This window comes from Natrix helvetica (assembly GCF_964273705.1).
Source record: "Natrix helvetica genome assembly, chromosome: 1".
NCBI lineage: Eukaryota > Metazoa > Chordata > Lepidosauria > Squamata > Natricidae > Natrix > Natrix helvetica.
The window spans coordinates 123,006,864-123,022,840 of NC_138548.1; the positions used below are offsets into that span (position 1 = coordinate 123,006,864).

Consider the following 15,977-nt stretch of genomic DNA (forward strand, 5'->3'; position numbering starts at 1 on the left):
GACAGCTGGCTTGATGAAAAATTATATAACAAGCAGGAAAATTCATCAAGCAGAAATTTATTTGCCCAGCAAAAACAGCAAATATAATTATTTGAACATGCAATAATTCTTTAAAAACATTTCCAACTCATTTGTTTTACCCTTTTTACTACAAAAACAAAAGAAAGAATTATGTTTTTAAATTAAAAATAATATTTTGGCTTAAAGCTCATAGATTTTCTGATTTAATTTTTATTTGAATTATTGTAGGAATATTCTTTTAAGTCAGTTACTTTGATTACAGCAGCTACAAAGAAAGAAAATAAATACATTAATTCTATTTGCCCTTTTGGACATTCATGTGCCCAAGCAAAATCAGGAGCCCCATTTGGGCCATTGAAGTCCCTCCCCCACATTTGCATAATTCTAGGAGATGGAAAGCAAACATCTGAACTGAACATTTTTTAGTCACAGAGTTGCCTCGCACAATTGGGAAGTTTGCATAAAATAAGCCTTTAAATCATGGAAGAGGCCTGAGGAATAGAAAACATGGTTTCTTCATCTTAGATGTTTGATCTTCAACGTGGAAAACTGTAAATAAGAAGAAGCGGCTATGTAGGAAATACCCAAATTTTTCCACATGTGTTTAATGTTCAACCATGGAAGAGTAGGAAGAAGGAGAAATGGTTAAGTAGGAAATATCTCAACTTTCTTGCACTTTCCTGGTTTTGCTTCAGAAAATAGACCTAAAAAAGACGACTGACACGAAGTTATACTGAAAAATCTACCCAACTGTATAAATAATAAAAGTTACTATTTGTTCCTGTATTAAGGGATATGTAAGAGTACAGACATACATTGATCTGCAGGACAGTGAACCATCCAGAATAATACTCACTAGTATTATCCCATAATCAGGGTTGTTGATGTGGGAAGTTTCATCACATTTGTGCAGGACTTATCTAAATGAGCATAAGCAGTATGCAAATTATTTCATTTTTGCACAATACCATGCAAACTATTCATTCAGGCCTCTTACTTACATTTATAGGCTTTTACATTGATACGTTTTGAACATCTTCAGGTCTCACATGGCAAAAGTTAAAGCCACCGGATATGATATGGATTTTCTGTCCCATAAATATCCAGATGTTCATGAAATATTCTAAATTGCTGGAATTATTGTATGAGATTCAGGGAATTACTTCTGAATTTTCTAATACTGTAATAGGACTCTAAAGGAGAAATTATTCACCATGGAATATATTGGAATGTTTTAAAGATACTTAACACTATCTATCAAAAGTCATTGTGTAGTTATTCCACATGATCCTTCTCAATACATTCAAATACAGTAAGAAATGCAATGTAGGGAATAAAGGAACAATGTGGAACAGGGACGTGCGGTCAGGGGAGGCAGGAGAGGCAGAGCCTCACCGCTCTCATCACGAAAAAAAAAGGAAAAGGGAAAAGGCGCTGAGGAGCCTCGGGGAATAGGACTGCACGAGCCGCGGTCCCCTTCATGTTGACCCAGGAAGACGGGGAATGGGACCACATGTGCAGGACAGAGGGAGGTGCAGGAGGCTCCTCTACACACGTGGTCCCATTCCCCACCTTCTGTCGGGTTCTGACACCGGAGCTCATGTTCCAGGGCGAATGCGCATGCGCAAGCGGCTCCCTTCCTTGCACTGATCAATGGCAGGTTTACGGGAAGTTGCTCACGAAAGCAGAAAGTGCAACGGACTTTTGGGACCGTTGGCTACCGTTTCTCTGCCAGCTCGCTCACGAAAGGATCCTGGAAACCGAGTCGTGGCCGGCGCCTTGTTAAGAATTCCCCGCCTTCCTGATGATGTCATTAGCCTCACCAGCCATAAACCTCACCGCACGTCACTGATGTGGAACATGGCAAGCCCTGGGCACCCCATATAATTTTATAAATAAATAAATTTTCTGGAAGCATCAAAATTCATTTCTGTGAACTACAAGGGAAAGTGGGAAACAGACACTTAAAAATGAGCACTAATAAAAAGCTGAGGAAACAGCAGGTAGGACAAAATGACTGAAGATACTGAAATCAAAAGCATAATAAAGCCCAATTTGTATTTTATTTTTGATAGATGATTAGAAAAATTAAATACACACCACATAAAAATATAGCTGCAATATTATCTGTATTCCTGGCAACTAAAAGTGCCAGACAGTAAGATTTTATAATTATATGTTTAGCAATATATGTGACTACATATGGGTGTGTGATGTATATTCATACAAATTTATATAACACATGAGTGCGATATATATAAATATTTGCCTAGTCAAGACAAACTGTAGTTTTGGGTTAAAAAGTTAAAATAATATGTAGTTTCCCCCACTCAAAGCAATCCTTCAAAACTACCGTAGTAGTCTTATCTGGGAAGCAATGGCTCAGTGGCTAAGACGCTGAGCTTCTCGATCAGAAAAGTTGGCAGTTTGGGGGCTCGAATCCCTAGTGCCACGTAACGGAGTGAGTTCCTGTTACTTGTCCCAGCTTCTGCCAACCTAGCAGTTCGAAAGCACTTAAAAAAGCAAGTAGAAAAATAGGGACCACATTTGGTGGAATATAACAACGTTCGGTGCACCTTTGGCATTTAGCCATGCTGGCCACATGACCACACAGATGTCTTTGGACAGTGCTGGCTCTTTGGCTTTGAAATGGAGCTGAGCACCGCCCCCTAGAGTTGGGAATGACTAGCATATATGTGCGAGGGGAACCTCTACCTTTACCTTATTTAAATCAGTCTTCCTCATGTGGTCTTGTCATTTGAGAATGATAAGAATTGAATTCCAAAATATATGGAGGACACCAGTTGGGGAAGACTGGCAGAATCTCAATGAAACCAACTAATTTATTAAGGAAATTTTGCATAATCCTTGTGTTGCTATTTTTGAAAGGGGTTCAAGTCTCTGCTGAATGTATGAAATGCAGACCAATAACATTCATTTTAGAAGAGCTTTTAGAAATTTCAAAAAGTTTCTTTGAATAAGGCAAAGAGAAAGTTTACTCTTACCAGTTTGTTTGACTTGAAGTCTTTCTTTGTTGGGCAAAAAACTTTGCATGCATCATCTCTTTTCCTCTTTAAATACTGTCACATGAAACTTATAATTGCTTTTTTAAAATAAGAAATTTTCTTTTTCTTTCCATCAATGGTGGTCTGAATTACTTCTGATGGAAATCTATTAATACTTTTGATAGGTAAGCTGGTGAGGAACTCATAGAAAGACAGACGGGAGAAATAGTTGATGAACCAGTTTCCAACCAAAATCCATTGTCTCATTGTCAACATCTTCTTAAAGACTTCTTGTCAACATCTTCTTAAAGACTTCCAGTGTTGGGGCATTCACAACTGCCTCCAGAAGTTGTGAATGCCCCAACACTGGAAGTCTTTAAGAAGATGTTGGATAGCCATTTGTCTGAAACGGTATAGGGTTTCCTGCCTAGGCAGGGGGTTGGATTAGAAGGCCTCCAAGGTCCCTTCCAACTCTGCTATTGTATTGTATTGTATTGTATTGTATTTTTTTTCTTACCTGGACATATTTCTAAAATCAGTGTACCCCACTCTAAGATTAGCTGGATAACATTTCTGAGGTTTTTGAGGATTTCTGAGGAAAGTATGTACTGTGTGTGTCTACATGTGTATCTACGTATTGTGACTTGCTTGTGGTGATGGCAAGCTGGTTATATTTCCATGAGTTAAAGCAGACTGTATGTTAAATATCCATGCTTACTTTATATGAATTTGGCTTGGCTCACATTTTAACACAAGGGGGTTGTTGATATCATATAATATTCCACCTGAATTTTTAGACAATTATTTTTATTAAATTAAAAATCTTTTCATTAAGCAGCTTGTTTCAAAACTCCACAAATCTTCTTTGACTTTCTAGGCTTTTTATGCCACAGTCATTAAATGTGTCATTTTAGGGCAAATAGTGACTCGGGAGCTCCTGATGGCTCTTAGGCCTCAAAGACAGATCCTGAGAAAACAAAGATGACCACCCATTTTCTTTCCTGATCAGGTAGATGGTGTGAAAAGAAGAGATTGAGAGAGAAAGAAGAATCTCAGAAAATATCTTACCCATATATTTAATATTTCCCCAAGTGCAATAATGTTGTGGGAATGCAAAAGGTTTGACAATCTTAAATTCTACGTCCAAAACATAACAATGGGAAGTTTTTGATTTGGTCATGCACATAAGATTATTGATGACTAATCCTCAAAGTTGAGTTTCATAGCAACGTTTTAATGTTAATCTTTAAAAAAACTGTCCTATGCACACTTTAATTTAGCTTTACAATATTATTCGAGTGCTACCAAAGGCACTATGACTATTTATTCCATTTGCCTCTGACAAACAAACAGTCCACATCTCCTTATTATTTTTAAAATACATGCTTTTGGTTCACAGTGAAACATCTATACATCTATGGCCAGATGTAGCATTATTGACTGAGGTGCTAGGGCTGGTAGCACTGGAAGAAGTAGGCAACTGCCACAAGTGTTGTGTACTGGAAGGATGTGACTAGTTCCCAATCATTCCTCCTAAAACCCTTGGCCATTCCTTCCTCTGTCCTACATCCTGTCCTATAATCCTTCAACTTTAGGATATCCTGTCCTATAATCCTTCAGCTTTGACAGAATAACTAGTTGCCAGTCCCTTTGGCTTCTGTTTAATGGGTGGAAAAGAATTATATCATTCTTTGAAAGCAAAGTCCCTTGCATTGGTTCTGTATGTTGGATAGCATAAATTAGATACCACAGTTAATATATAGTGCTTGGTAATATAATTGAGTCTTTCTTCCAAAAGCATAATGTAATATTTGAATTGAAAAAAAAGGAGACACAAAGATGCTTGCTATGAAAATGGGGATTACCCGAATTTTCTAAGATACCAACAATTTTTAAAATGAAGCCTATATATATGCAAAAAGAAAATAAAGAGTACCATAAAACTTTTCACTAGCTGCAGCAATGCTTCCTTAGTTACTCAGGATTCATTCATACTTCCTTGTAATTTACTTGGTTGTATTAAATGGTGCTCTATGTCTTTAAATGGAGACATCTTCCATTTAAGAGTCGAAGTGAGTCGGCTGTATTGGCAGAAAATGATATTAGCATGCAATGTGCTGCTCCCATTGCTGCTGCCTATCCTACCTTCCATTGCCTATGTTTCAATTAATTCAGTCACTTGACCTTCCCCCAAGGTAAAAATGACAAAGCTTAATACATTTTACATAATTTGAGACTGCCCTTGGGTAGTGGAAGAAGAAGCTGGCGGTGGGTGGGTGGGGGATATAAATTTAACATTGATACAGTTAAATTGGGGACAATTTAAGGTAAGAAATGCATGTGGCAGGAAAAAAAACTGTCAAAGGATCTAACTGAAGTTGAAATCAAGGCTAAGTTGAGACAAGGCATATTCTCTCATGCGGGTTGAGAGGACCGCTAACATCTCATCATCTATTATCAGTAGCAGTGAGAAGCTGAAAGTGGCTCTCAGGGCAGAGTTGATGTTTATGTGAATGCTCAATAATTGCTCACATCACTCTAAGAGCCATGGTGGCACAGTGGTTAGAATGCAGGCTAATTCTGCTGACTCCCAGCAATTTGATTCTCATTGGCTCAAGGTTGACTTAGCCTTCCACCCTTCTGACGTCGGTAAAATGAGGACCCAGATGGTTGGGGGCAATAGGCTGACTTTGTAAACCACTTAGAGAGGGCTGGAAAGCACTGTGAAGTGGTATATAAGTCTAAGTGCTATTGCTAGCCATACAGGCTCTGTTAATTCATAGGAATGGTGGTTAAAAAAAGCTGTGGGTTTGAACATGTTAAGAAACACTTGTACTTTTCACTGGTAGTAGGCAAAACTGTTCATTTGTCTTCATTTTTGTTTGCAGTAAAGATTCTTTTTTCTGCAGTCTGTCTGCAAGAAACAAGTTTAGCGTTGAGGTCTGTAATTAACTGCTGAATTCTGGTTGGGGCCCTTTGACTACAGTTTATGCTCTATTTATTCAGATTCAATAATATATTCTTGTGCTTGATATATCTGCACTTTATGTAGGCTCCATAATTTCATAAATAACATGGGCTTACTTGAAAAAGAATCTTCACATCTTATGAGTTAGTTTGCCAAGGGTACACAAGGTGAAATTTTTATGTTACATTCAGCCACAATAGTCATGTTCAAATGTTGCTACATGGACATTGGAAATAGATATTATTGTCTACATGATACCAACTCTTGAAAACATATGCAATGTGTGGTGAAAAAAAAAGCAGTATGGGAAGAAGAAGAATTCATTTTCTTTGTGATTTTCTGTAAAAATCACTTTTTATTTTCAGAACCATAATTGCAATGCGAGATAATATGGCTGCCTTTAAGAAGCAGATGTATGAGAAATAGATCCCATTCACTGGGATTAGGTTATTAACATGTTCTTTCTAAAAGATTCTCAGAGCTATGGCTATTCCAACTGAAACAGCTCGTAATTTATGCTAGGTTTCTACAAACTGGGTGCTCTTTAGATGTGTGGATGTCTGTTTCAAGAATTCCTTAAAAAGCATGGCAATTGTTATGTTTTCTTACAGTCTGCCTCTATGAGAATGTCCAAGTTGAGGAAGTCTGGACTGTAGACTATCCCACAAGAGTTGAGTTGTAGAAGATGGTGACTGACATTGATTTCTCTAGAATTAATTCAATTAACACAGTTGGAATTTGAGGGGAAGAGATCTGAAGAGTTCAGTGTGTGTTAACTTTCATATTCAATGAAAGTTCTGCATAAGAATTCAGAACCCAGTTTTGAGTCTTATTCAACTCACTTTTACCAGTTTTGCCAGCTGCAATTGTCAGAGAATTGCAGGTTAACATACCATAAATAATCATATGACTTTCTTATCACCAGCTGGACTTCTAAAAATACTTTTTAGATCACCCCCCCAACCTCTGTGAAGATGAAATTACAAACTGAAAGGCACCTTGATGCTCGTTATTTGAACAATTTTAGATTAGCTTGGACAGAAATCAAGCAAGCTCAAGGAGTGATGGAATCTACTTTTTTTTTTACCACAATTGAGTAAAATTACAAGACATAAAATGATGTTTTCCTCATCGGCCAGTAGATATGTACTGTGTTCAGTACTGAGAATACTGGAAACTGTTATTAGAAGTTAAATAATGATGTTTCTTTTCCTTCCATCTCTATTTGCTTGATAATTAGAATAGAAAATTCAACACCGGTACAGATTGCTCTGCGACTGGGATCCTTAAATATAACCTGAACATTTCTTTGTGCAATTCATGATAGGTCAACACAGGCAAGTTACACAGAGCTTGAGAACAATTCACACGACATAATTTTATCTTACAATTAACATCTATATAATTTAGCCCTGTACCAACTGGTTTCCAGGTATTTCTGAAAGCCTCATAAAAACAAACACGTAGAGCTGCTTGACAATTAGTCTTTCTTCTGCCCAATCCTTTCATCACAGTGTTATATTCCTCCCACCCCCAAGTTACTCTGTGATGAGATCAGTGTCAAGATGTGATTTTTGAATATCTTTATTTGTAGGTTTCCTGAATGGATGATCATGTCGGGGACAATTTGGCACCTGGGGATGAAAACTGTAATGGTTCCTTAACAGCAATAGCAACAGCAACACATCTAAACAATTAACAATTTTATTTTCTGCCAGATGCAAGCTGCTTCGTTTTGACTAAGGACAGAGTTCGCTCTTTATGTGAGATCTCAGCTTTTCATGGGTCTTACCTGGTAGATCTCACTATGAAATGACCAGGGTAAAAAACCTGAAGTACATAAAAGAAGAAGGAAAGGACTGGTGTCCTTTAAATGACAACTTCACTCACCACCTTCTTGATTTTAGTGGGAGTAATTGAGAGCAATGGGGTTTTACTATCCTTTCTCTCTCCCAAGCTCCTCTCCCCCAATAGCAGCATTCAGTATCTTGTTTGGTCCTATACCTATGCAAAAAAATTAAAAAAGTTGAAATATAGTAACTATAATCAGAAGACACAAATTTCTATGAGATAGTTATAGGCTTCATAAGGTGCTTCCTGTGGCAGGAATATTAACTATAGGTAATATTAACTTTAGTTACAGTCTAATATGCCTGTTTGGCATCTGAATCTTCATGTGCACCATTAGCACTGTAGATCTAGATGCAAAAATTATATTACCAACCAATGTTTTTGGTGGTGTTCATCTGATTTGTATACTTCTTTCTAGGAACTGGGCTTGTGAACTATGTAAATAGTAGTTGAAATAATGAAGTATTCAGTTCTGTTCCCTTCCCTGATTTTGGCTTCCTTTGTTGCTTAAAAAATAATAATTCTCTCCATTTGTTCTAATTGTTCTAATACGGAGACTTCCATAATAATTTCTTCCTGTCCTTAGGGATTTTTCATGTTATGAAAATAAAGACAATACATGTTTTCATGAAAGATGCTGAATGTGTTGGGATAGCAAAGGAATGTAGCAATGAGACAGAGTTGTTAACATCACCCTCATATCTTAAATGCACATTATTTTTCAATTCAGTTCAATGAGACCTGGAGAAATAATCTTTGTCGCACTAAATGTGGCTTCCTTCAAATCTCCCGCATGTCCCTTGGAATTCTGACTTTTAGCACCATCTAGTGCTAGTGATCCCTTGGCACCAGGTCACTATGCATACATTTGCTACACTATGCATTCAAATTTGATACAATTCTTCATTACTAAGATTCTCTAAAGGAGAACATTTAGCATCCCCATTCTTTAGAGAAAACCAGTTCAGTGGATATAAAAACTGACTTTGTGGTGTAGATATAGTTTGAAAAATATTGAAAAACAAACAAAGCAGCCAATACGTTGAAAAATTGCTAGTTTAGGGAGATTCTCTAAAATGTCTACGGGAGAAACACCTTATACTTTTTAATCCTCCACAAACACGATTTCCAACAAGTACCCACATTTCCCCCCCTTCTCCCCCTTTTCCGGCTAGTCCAATTCCACCCAACCAAAACACGATTATCCTCCAATGTTCACCTCAATGTTTACATCTATCAAAACTCTACAATACTTTTGAAACCAACTTGGCTGTCTTATACTATTTCTATTTATTTTTTTAAATGAGCAATACATTAAAGCCTTATTCTACAATAGTACTTATTTTAATTATTTAAGGTTTTACGCTCCTGTAATGCAGTATAGTAATCCTCTGCATATCTGCCATATTTGAAGTTCAGGTCAGTAACTCTCTTGGCAGGCCATTCTAGCCAAAATCTGTTTGGTTAGCATGAGGCTGGTCATAAAACCAACAGACATTTGTGTAAATTGTAGCACCATCTATACTAAAATAATTAGTAACTAGGATGAAAAAAGTCTATCTGCCCTTCTTGTTTTGTCTCCAAAATATTTTTGAGGGGAGGGGGGAGTTACTGAGAAAACTGCAAGTTCTGACTGTATAAATATGTCCAAAGGACGGCCACTGGAACTGGTGGAAAAAGCTCAAAGGGCAATACTTTCATGCTTGAGAATGAACCTTCTTCAAACAACCTTCCTTGATGTAGTTATGGGATGAAATGATCTGGAGGGCAGAATTCTTCAGGCTTCCCAAAAGGAAAGTCTTGGATTTTTTTTTTCTCAGCGGTCAGTAGTCAAGTGGATCTTTGAGCGATTATATACTCCACTTATGAATTTAGAGAATATGCAACAAGCACATAAGGGAGGAAAAAGGATGTTAAGTATGTATTGAGCAAGAGCAAAGAAGAGAAAGCAAAGGATGAAGGGTGGTCTGAGCATGTGTTTTTGTCATTTTTTCAGGACTTGTCTGGCTGTTTCCAGCACAAACAGAATTGTACAAGGCACACTTCAGTCTTCCTATCCCTACAGGCCCTGTCTCCAAACAAGCAGATAGATGGATGGATGGCAGTTTGATGCTGCCTGCAGGTGAGGAGGAAGGCTCAGGAAAACAGCATAGTGGGGGAAAGACAAGTTTCCTCGTTTTCCCTAAGCAAGACAGTCCTTGCCCCCTCTCCCTTCCTTGGCTGTGAGCGATGCAGGAGCAGGAAGGATCAGGCCAGCTGACTACATCTCCTCATCCTCACTTGCCTTGCTCCAACGGTGGCAGCAATTGGCAGTGATGCCCAGCAGGAAGTTGGTAGCAACAGAAGCAATGGAAACCACAAAGCCCACAAAGGCAATGAAGAGATAATCATCCAGGCTCAAGGTCAAGTGGCAAGCTTTGAAGCTCTCCTCTGTCAGGGAGACCAAAGAAGCACCCTCCATTTCGGGTGGCTCCCGGCACTCTGCCAGTTGGGTATCTGAAACAAGAATAATCCAGTAAGTCAAGCATGCCTATGTCTGTAGCAAGACTTGAAACAGTGAGTGATTTTCCCCATCCCACCTCTTTTGCTATTCATTTCTCTCATACCATATCAGAAATTCCTAAGTTGATAGGAAAAAAATACTACTTCTATTAGGATATCCTTAACTCTGATTTGATATTAAATAAAAGCCAACAATGCATTTTGGAGGAGGGAGGAACATTCCCCAGACCCAAGCCACCGAGACCTTCGTTTTCCAGAGCAGATTTTGAAAGCAGCTGGGGATTGCAGAGAAAGGGGCACAAGGGAAAGTCTTGCTGCATGAGTGAATATCTATTCAAATGTTGGATAGTATCCAGTGCATAGAAGCTTACATACTCTCCTAAACAAGCGAATACTAGCCCATCACAGCTCATGCTGGGATATCAGTTAATGAGCTACATTTTTATACTTGCTCCTCTTAAGAGCTGATTCTCTGAATAATTCCCCAAACAGAACTACCAACAGCAAAACACAAAGCATAATAACAAATTTAAAAAAAACAAATTACTTTCCACAATATGTTCTAATTTTTTTTTAAAAAAACAGCCCTTTTGGAACTATTACTGGCCAAGCTTCACCATTCTTCCGTTATTGCTCATAATTAATTTTCAGTCGCTGGCCTCACTCATCCACTTTTTCTTTTTTCTTTTTGTAAAGCTAAAGGCAAGAACTACTTTACACATGCAGTGGAATCACACTTTGCAGCTGTTTTTGGATTAAACACTTCAGAGTGCAGAGTCCATGTGATTTCTGGATGCCTCCTCATGACCAATTTCTTTGTTTATTAGAATGTTACTTTATTAAAAAAAATAGTGTGACAAGTAGAAACATTCAAAATTAGTAATTTTTGCTAAGTTTAAAGCTGCTCTGAATGGATGGGTGGAGACCGTTTGATATGAAGCATTCATATTTTTAAGCCCACTCTGCGTTCTTAATGAAAATTATGTGCTATTGAATTGGGTCTAATTCCTGGTGGCCATATAGATGAAAGTCACCATTGCACCTTTCCTTAACAGTAACTGACAGATACACATGATTTCATTGCGGTCTTTTATGAACTGGTTCTAAGAATACTGGGTTCTGTACAGATCTTGGACAATACAATAAAGTTCAAATCCCTAGTGCCGTGTAATGGAGTGAGCTCCTGTTACTAGTCCCAGCTTCTGCCAGACTAGCAATTTGAAAGCACATAAAAAATGCAAGTAGAAAAATAGGGACCACTTTAGTGGGAAGGTAACAGTTCTCTGTGTGTCTTCGCTGTTTAGTCATATTGGCCATATGACCACAGAGACGTCTTCGGACAGGGCTGGCTCTTTGGCTTTGAAACGGAGATGAGCACCGCCCCCTAGAGTCAGGAATAACTAGCACATATGTGTGAGGGGAACCTTTACCTTTAGCCTTGCTGACCCAAGTGATTATGGAGTGTCAGTGTCACCTGCATTTCCTAGCTTCCGAATGCTGGATAACACTCTCTCCTTCATTATCTGGTCTACCAACATTTAGCAGTAGATACAATTTAAAAAAAAATACACATAGACTCAGTTGCATAAGGGCACTTAAGGAGATAAAGGTGCTGTTAAAGCAGGGCTGCCTTCTGCTGTCCTTGCCTGAGCAGGATTTCCTGTCCTCAGGCCCTCAAGTTTGCAGCTTGAGAGATAAGCAAGAAGGTCAGAAAAAGACAAGTGTCAGGAACAAAAGAAACCATGAAGATGGAAGAGGATGCTGATTTATGATTATGCAAGCTGGGGATCTTCTACTACAAGGGCACAGAAAGGGCAGAGAGGCAAGGTGGTACATCCCAGAGCCCTTTCTCGTCATCGTACTTCTTCTCATACAATTCTGACAATGTTTTACTTTGCAAGGACATCACATCTCTAAGAGCTTCCAAAAGAGTTTTTGATTCATAGTGTGAGAGTATATGAAATACTCCTCACTTAGTGACTGCAATGAGCTCCCACAATGTCACAATAAACATTGCCACTCTTGTCGGTTCTTTCACTTTTATTATATTTAAAAAGTTCCTCTCTCTGTTTCTCCCTTCTTCTCTTCCTCTCTTTCAAAGTTTTCCCTCCAGGGGCTCTGTTGCACAGGGGTGGAGGAGGACAGTCATCTGCAGCCTCCAGTTAAGTATGATGTGGCCATTTAGGTCTTAGTAATTGACAGAAATGAAGAACTTGTGGGTAGTAAATCTCTATTCATAACGTCCTGGAGGGTAAGGATGGACAACTCATGTCTCCCTCAAAAAAGAGAATCGTGTCTCTGCCATAGCTGGAAGATTAAGGGTAGCAATAGCAATATCACTTAGACTTAGATACTGCTTCACAGTGCTTTACAGCCCCCTCTAAGCGCTTTACAGAGTCAGCATATTGCCCCCAACAATTTGGCTCCTCCTTTTACCCACCTTAGAAGGATGGAAGGCTGAGTCAACCTTGAGCCTGGTGAGATTCGATCTGCCAAATTGCAGGCAGATGGCTGTCAGCAGAAATAGCCTGCAATACAGCACCCTAACCGCTGTGCCACCACGGCTCATGAATGGTGAATTGTGGGAAGTACTTACTGACATTCCTACTCACCCTGTCCTTTGGAAGTGACCTTTGCGCTGTCCACTTGCCCTGCTGCTTTGTTCTGGCCCCAGTACAAATCATTGGGCTGTATGGGCCCTTTGGAAAGCCATACATGGGATCAGTCCACTCTGGTGCTTTATCCTAAGAACCAGGCTGAACTGATGGATTCCCTGCACGTCTGCTGGCCACCTAAGTGGACTTTCTTCACAGTCAGGCATTTGGGTGAGGCAATGTGTGCAGAGACTCTCTGTGCTGCAGATGCAGATATTATATTGATAGCCAGCATTAGAACAATGCTTTGCTTTGAGGAAGGGTCACAGAGAGGTGACAGAAGGAGCAATAGGAACTACCATACTGGTTTTCAGCATAATACTCTTTGATTTTTTTTTCAAAGCACCTCTTGAACCTTTGCATCCACATCTGGCCTGTAAACAAAACATAAATATGTGGATAAACTGCCCTCCCCCCTTCCCAATCTTAGTAGCATCCATAAAAAGAGATCTGTAAGCTATGTCTAATAGGGCAACTCGCTGAAACAGGAGTCATCTTGCTAATATGACCCAAACTCAAGGAGATGCTATATGTTGCCTGCTTTGTTCCACCTAGCCTCACCCCAACATTCAGGTTTTGAAAACAACTTCCCTCAAACATTACCCACCCCCAGGAATCTAGGCATACAATCCAAGCAAGGATAAGGGGTTCTTCTGCCCCCTCCCCCCGGATTCCAAAATATTCAGGGAATTCCTTCTCATTTTTATTATGTCTGAGGGAGTTGCTTATAATCTTTTTTCCTTGCCTTGCTGAGGTGATCAGCCAGTTCGGGACCACTCCTAAGCCCTTTCCCACAGAAAGTGTCGAAGCACAACTGGTGAATACATTCACTTTGCTCAGCCAATTTGATCCACCAGTAAAGCATTCCTATTTAGTTTCATAACAGTGGGTGCTTTTCAATTGATTCTCATTTGGGTGGGACACTGGGTGCTAAGGCAAGCAAGGAAAAGTAAGGAGTGCCTTAGCACTTTCTGGACTGTCTCCCAATCCCAATGCAACTTTCACCTGTATTTACATGCACATATGCACAGAGAGATAAACTCTTTCTCATCATGCTTCTGTGCAAGTGGTAATTCTTTACACAGTATATACCATCAACACTCTGGGGTGTTAGGAGACGCATCCTCTCTGCCATGGTGTCTGCTTTATGGTACATTCCCTCCCCTCCTCCCAAATTAGATTAGCTCTGTCTCTAAGACATGCTTAGATGGCTCCATTGCTGAGCTGGCTATTTTTATTCCCTAGGGTTTGTATGTCTGTACTTAGTAATATTTACTGTTTAGGTGATTTTTACAATTTTTTTTATATCTATGGGGTTTTTATATGTGGTTTATATGTGGTTTCTTGTATGCTGCCCAGAGTTCCCTTCGATGAGATGGGTGACTATCTAAACTTGATTAACAAATGGATAAAGACTTCACAGCAAGATAAGTGATGCAATTAGAAATAAATCTGAGAATTGGACAATCGCTTCATTTCACCTACCTGACATACATCTCTGGATCCTATTTCTCAGCCACTTCAGCAGTGGTTCCATGGTACAACCGCATATCCAGGGATTGCCTCCAATTTGAAGATTCATCAGGCCCGTGAGACCTTCTAAGGCTTCAAGGCTAAGGAAAGACAGAGCCCCATAGCTGAGATCAAGTGCACGTAGTTGGACCAAGCCTCGGAAAGCTTGGGGGTCTATCTTCTTCAGCCAAGGGTTGTGGCTTAAGTCAATATGTACCAGGCTGTAGGCATCCTGAAACATATCAGCCACCACCTGAGTCAAGTTATTGTAGCTCAAGTCCAAGTGGGAAAGGTGCTTAGACGTCAAAAAGAGTCCAACTGGTAGTTCAACTAGGGAGTTGTTCTGCAAATCCAATACTCTCAACTCCAAGTAGCAGGTAAGGTATCCAGGAGGGATGCTTGTGAGGTGGTTGTGAGCCAAGCTTAGGTTTCTGGTGTCCAATGGAAGATCTGGTGGGACTGAAAACAATCGTAGTCCACTGCAATCCACGGCCTGATTGCGGCATGTGCACAGAACTGGGCAACCAGTGACAGCACCGGCAAAGGCTACTACCACTGCTACAAGGAAAGGGCTTAATATCATGGCAGGAGAGCAATGGGGTACAAACTGCTCTCCTCCCAGCTGGACACAGTCTGCACTCATTTTGGCAAGGTGGAAGCTACATGGCAAAGAGAGGCCAATCAAGAAGGGGCCGCAATGGGTGGAGACACAATCCAGCCAATGGGAATCACTGACAAAAAAACTGCTACATTATGGCTGGAGAAACGAGGAACATTGAACCCAAGTTTGTCAGGTCTTGAGGCACTTATAGGACCATAAAATTGTTCTAACTAAGCGAGAAGCTGACAAGTTTTGGTAGTTTGTTTAGCTTCCAGAATAATGTTTTCTGTAGGAAGTTGAAGAGTGTAATCTACCTGCATACATGCATATGTAATTTCTATGGAGAAGTTAAGAGATTATAATAGAAATATGTAGACAAAGCTGATAACTTTTATCCAGCATCTGCTGATCACTAGATTTCTGGATCTTGGATTAAGATAAAATGTGCTCCTATTTTAGTGTGTTTTATTTCGTGTTGGTGTGCTGGAGACATAATTTGCTGATGCCTTGCAGAAGTTTCTCATTGCACTAGAAAAATATAATCAGGTCACTGCTTTTTGCAGTCTCAGTAATTCTACCTGCAGTTCTACCAGACTGGAAGGAACTTCTCCTGGAATCATTCAGGTATTACTAAAATAAATGAAACATCTGTCTTCGACTGTTCCCTTTTCTGTTTCCCAGAAAGCTAATGTCTGGAGAAGATCCTCTTGATAAGCTGCTGCTAAACTGGATCAAGTGAGTCTTTCTTGGAAAGGTCAGGAGAAACTAAGGCTTGAGATGAGGAGCCTCTTAGCAGTCCAAAATTTTACTTGTCTGGGAAGATGGCTAGCCATCATCTTTCACTTTAGGAGCAGATTCCGCCC

At 39.6% G+C, this 15,977-nt stretch overlaps 1 protein-coding gene and 1 long non-coding RNA gene across 2 annotated transcripts in view; both read right to left on the bottom strand.

Moving 5' to 3' along the window:
- Positions 1–15,977, bottom strand: part of LOC309384881 — a 435,034-nt gene that overhangs the window by 217,130 nt on the left and 201,927 nt on the right. The window lies entirely within an intron of this gene.
- On the bottom strand, positions 9,842–15,671 carry LRRC55 (leucine rich repeat containing 55). The gene is made up of 2 exons (XM_081934941.1): positions 14,487–15,671; positions 9,842–10,341 (listed from the first exon to the last, which is right to left on the bottom strand). The coding sequence occupies exons 1-2, from the start codon at positions 15,154–15,156 to the stop codon at positions 10,106–10,108; spliced, it is 906 nt and encodes a 301-aa protein (XP_081791067.1). The 5' UTR covers positions 15,157–15,671; the 3' UTR covers positions 9,842–10,105.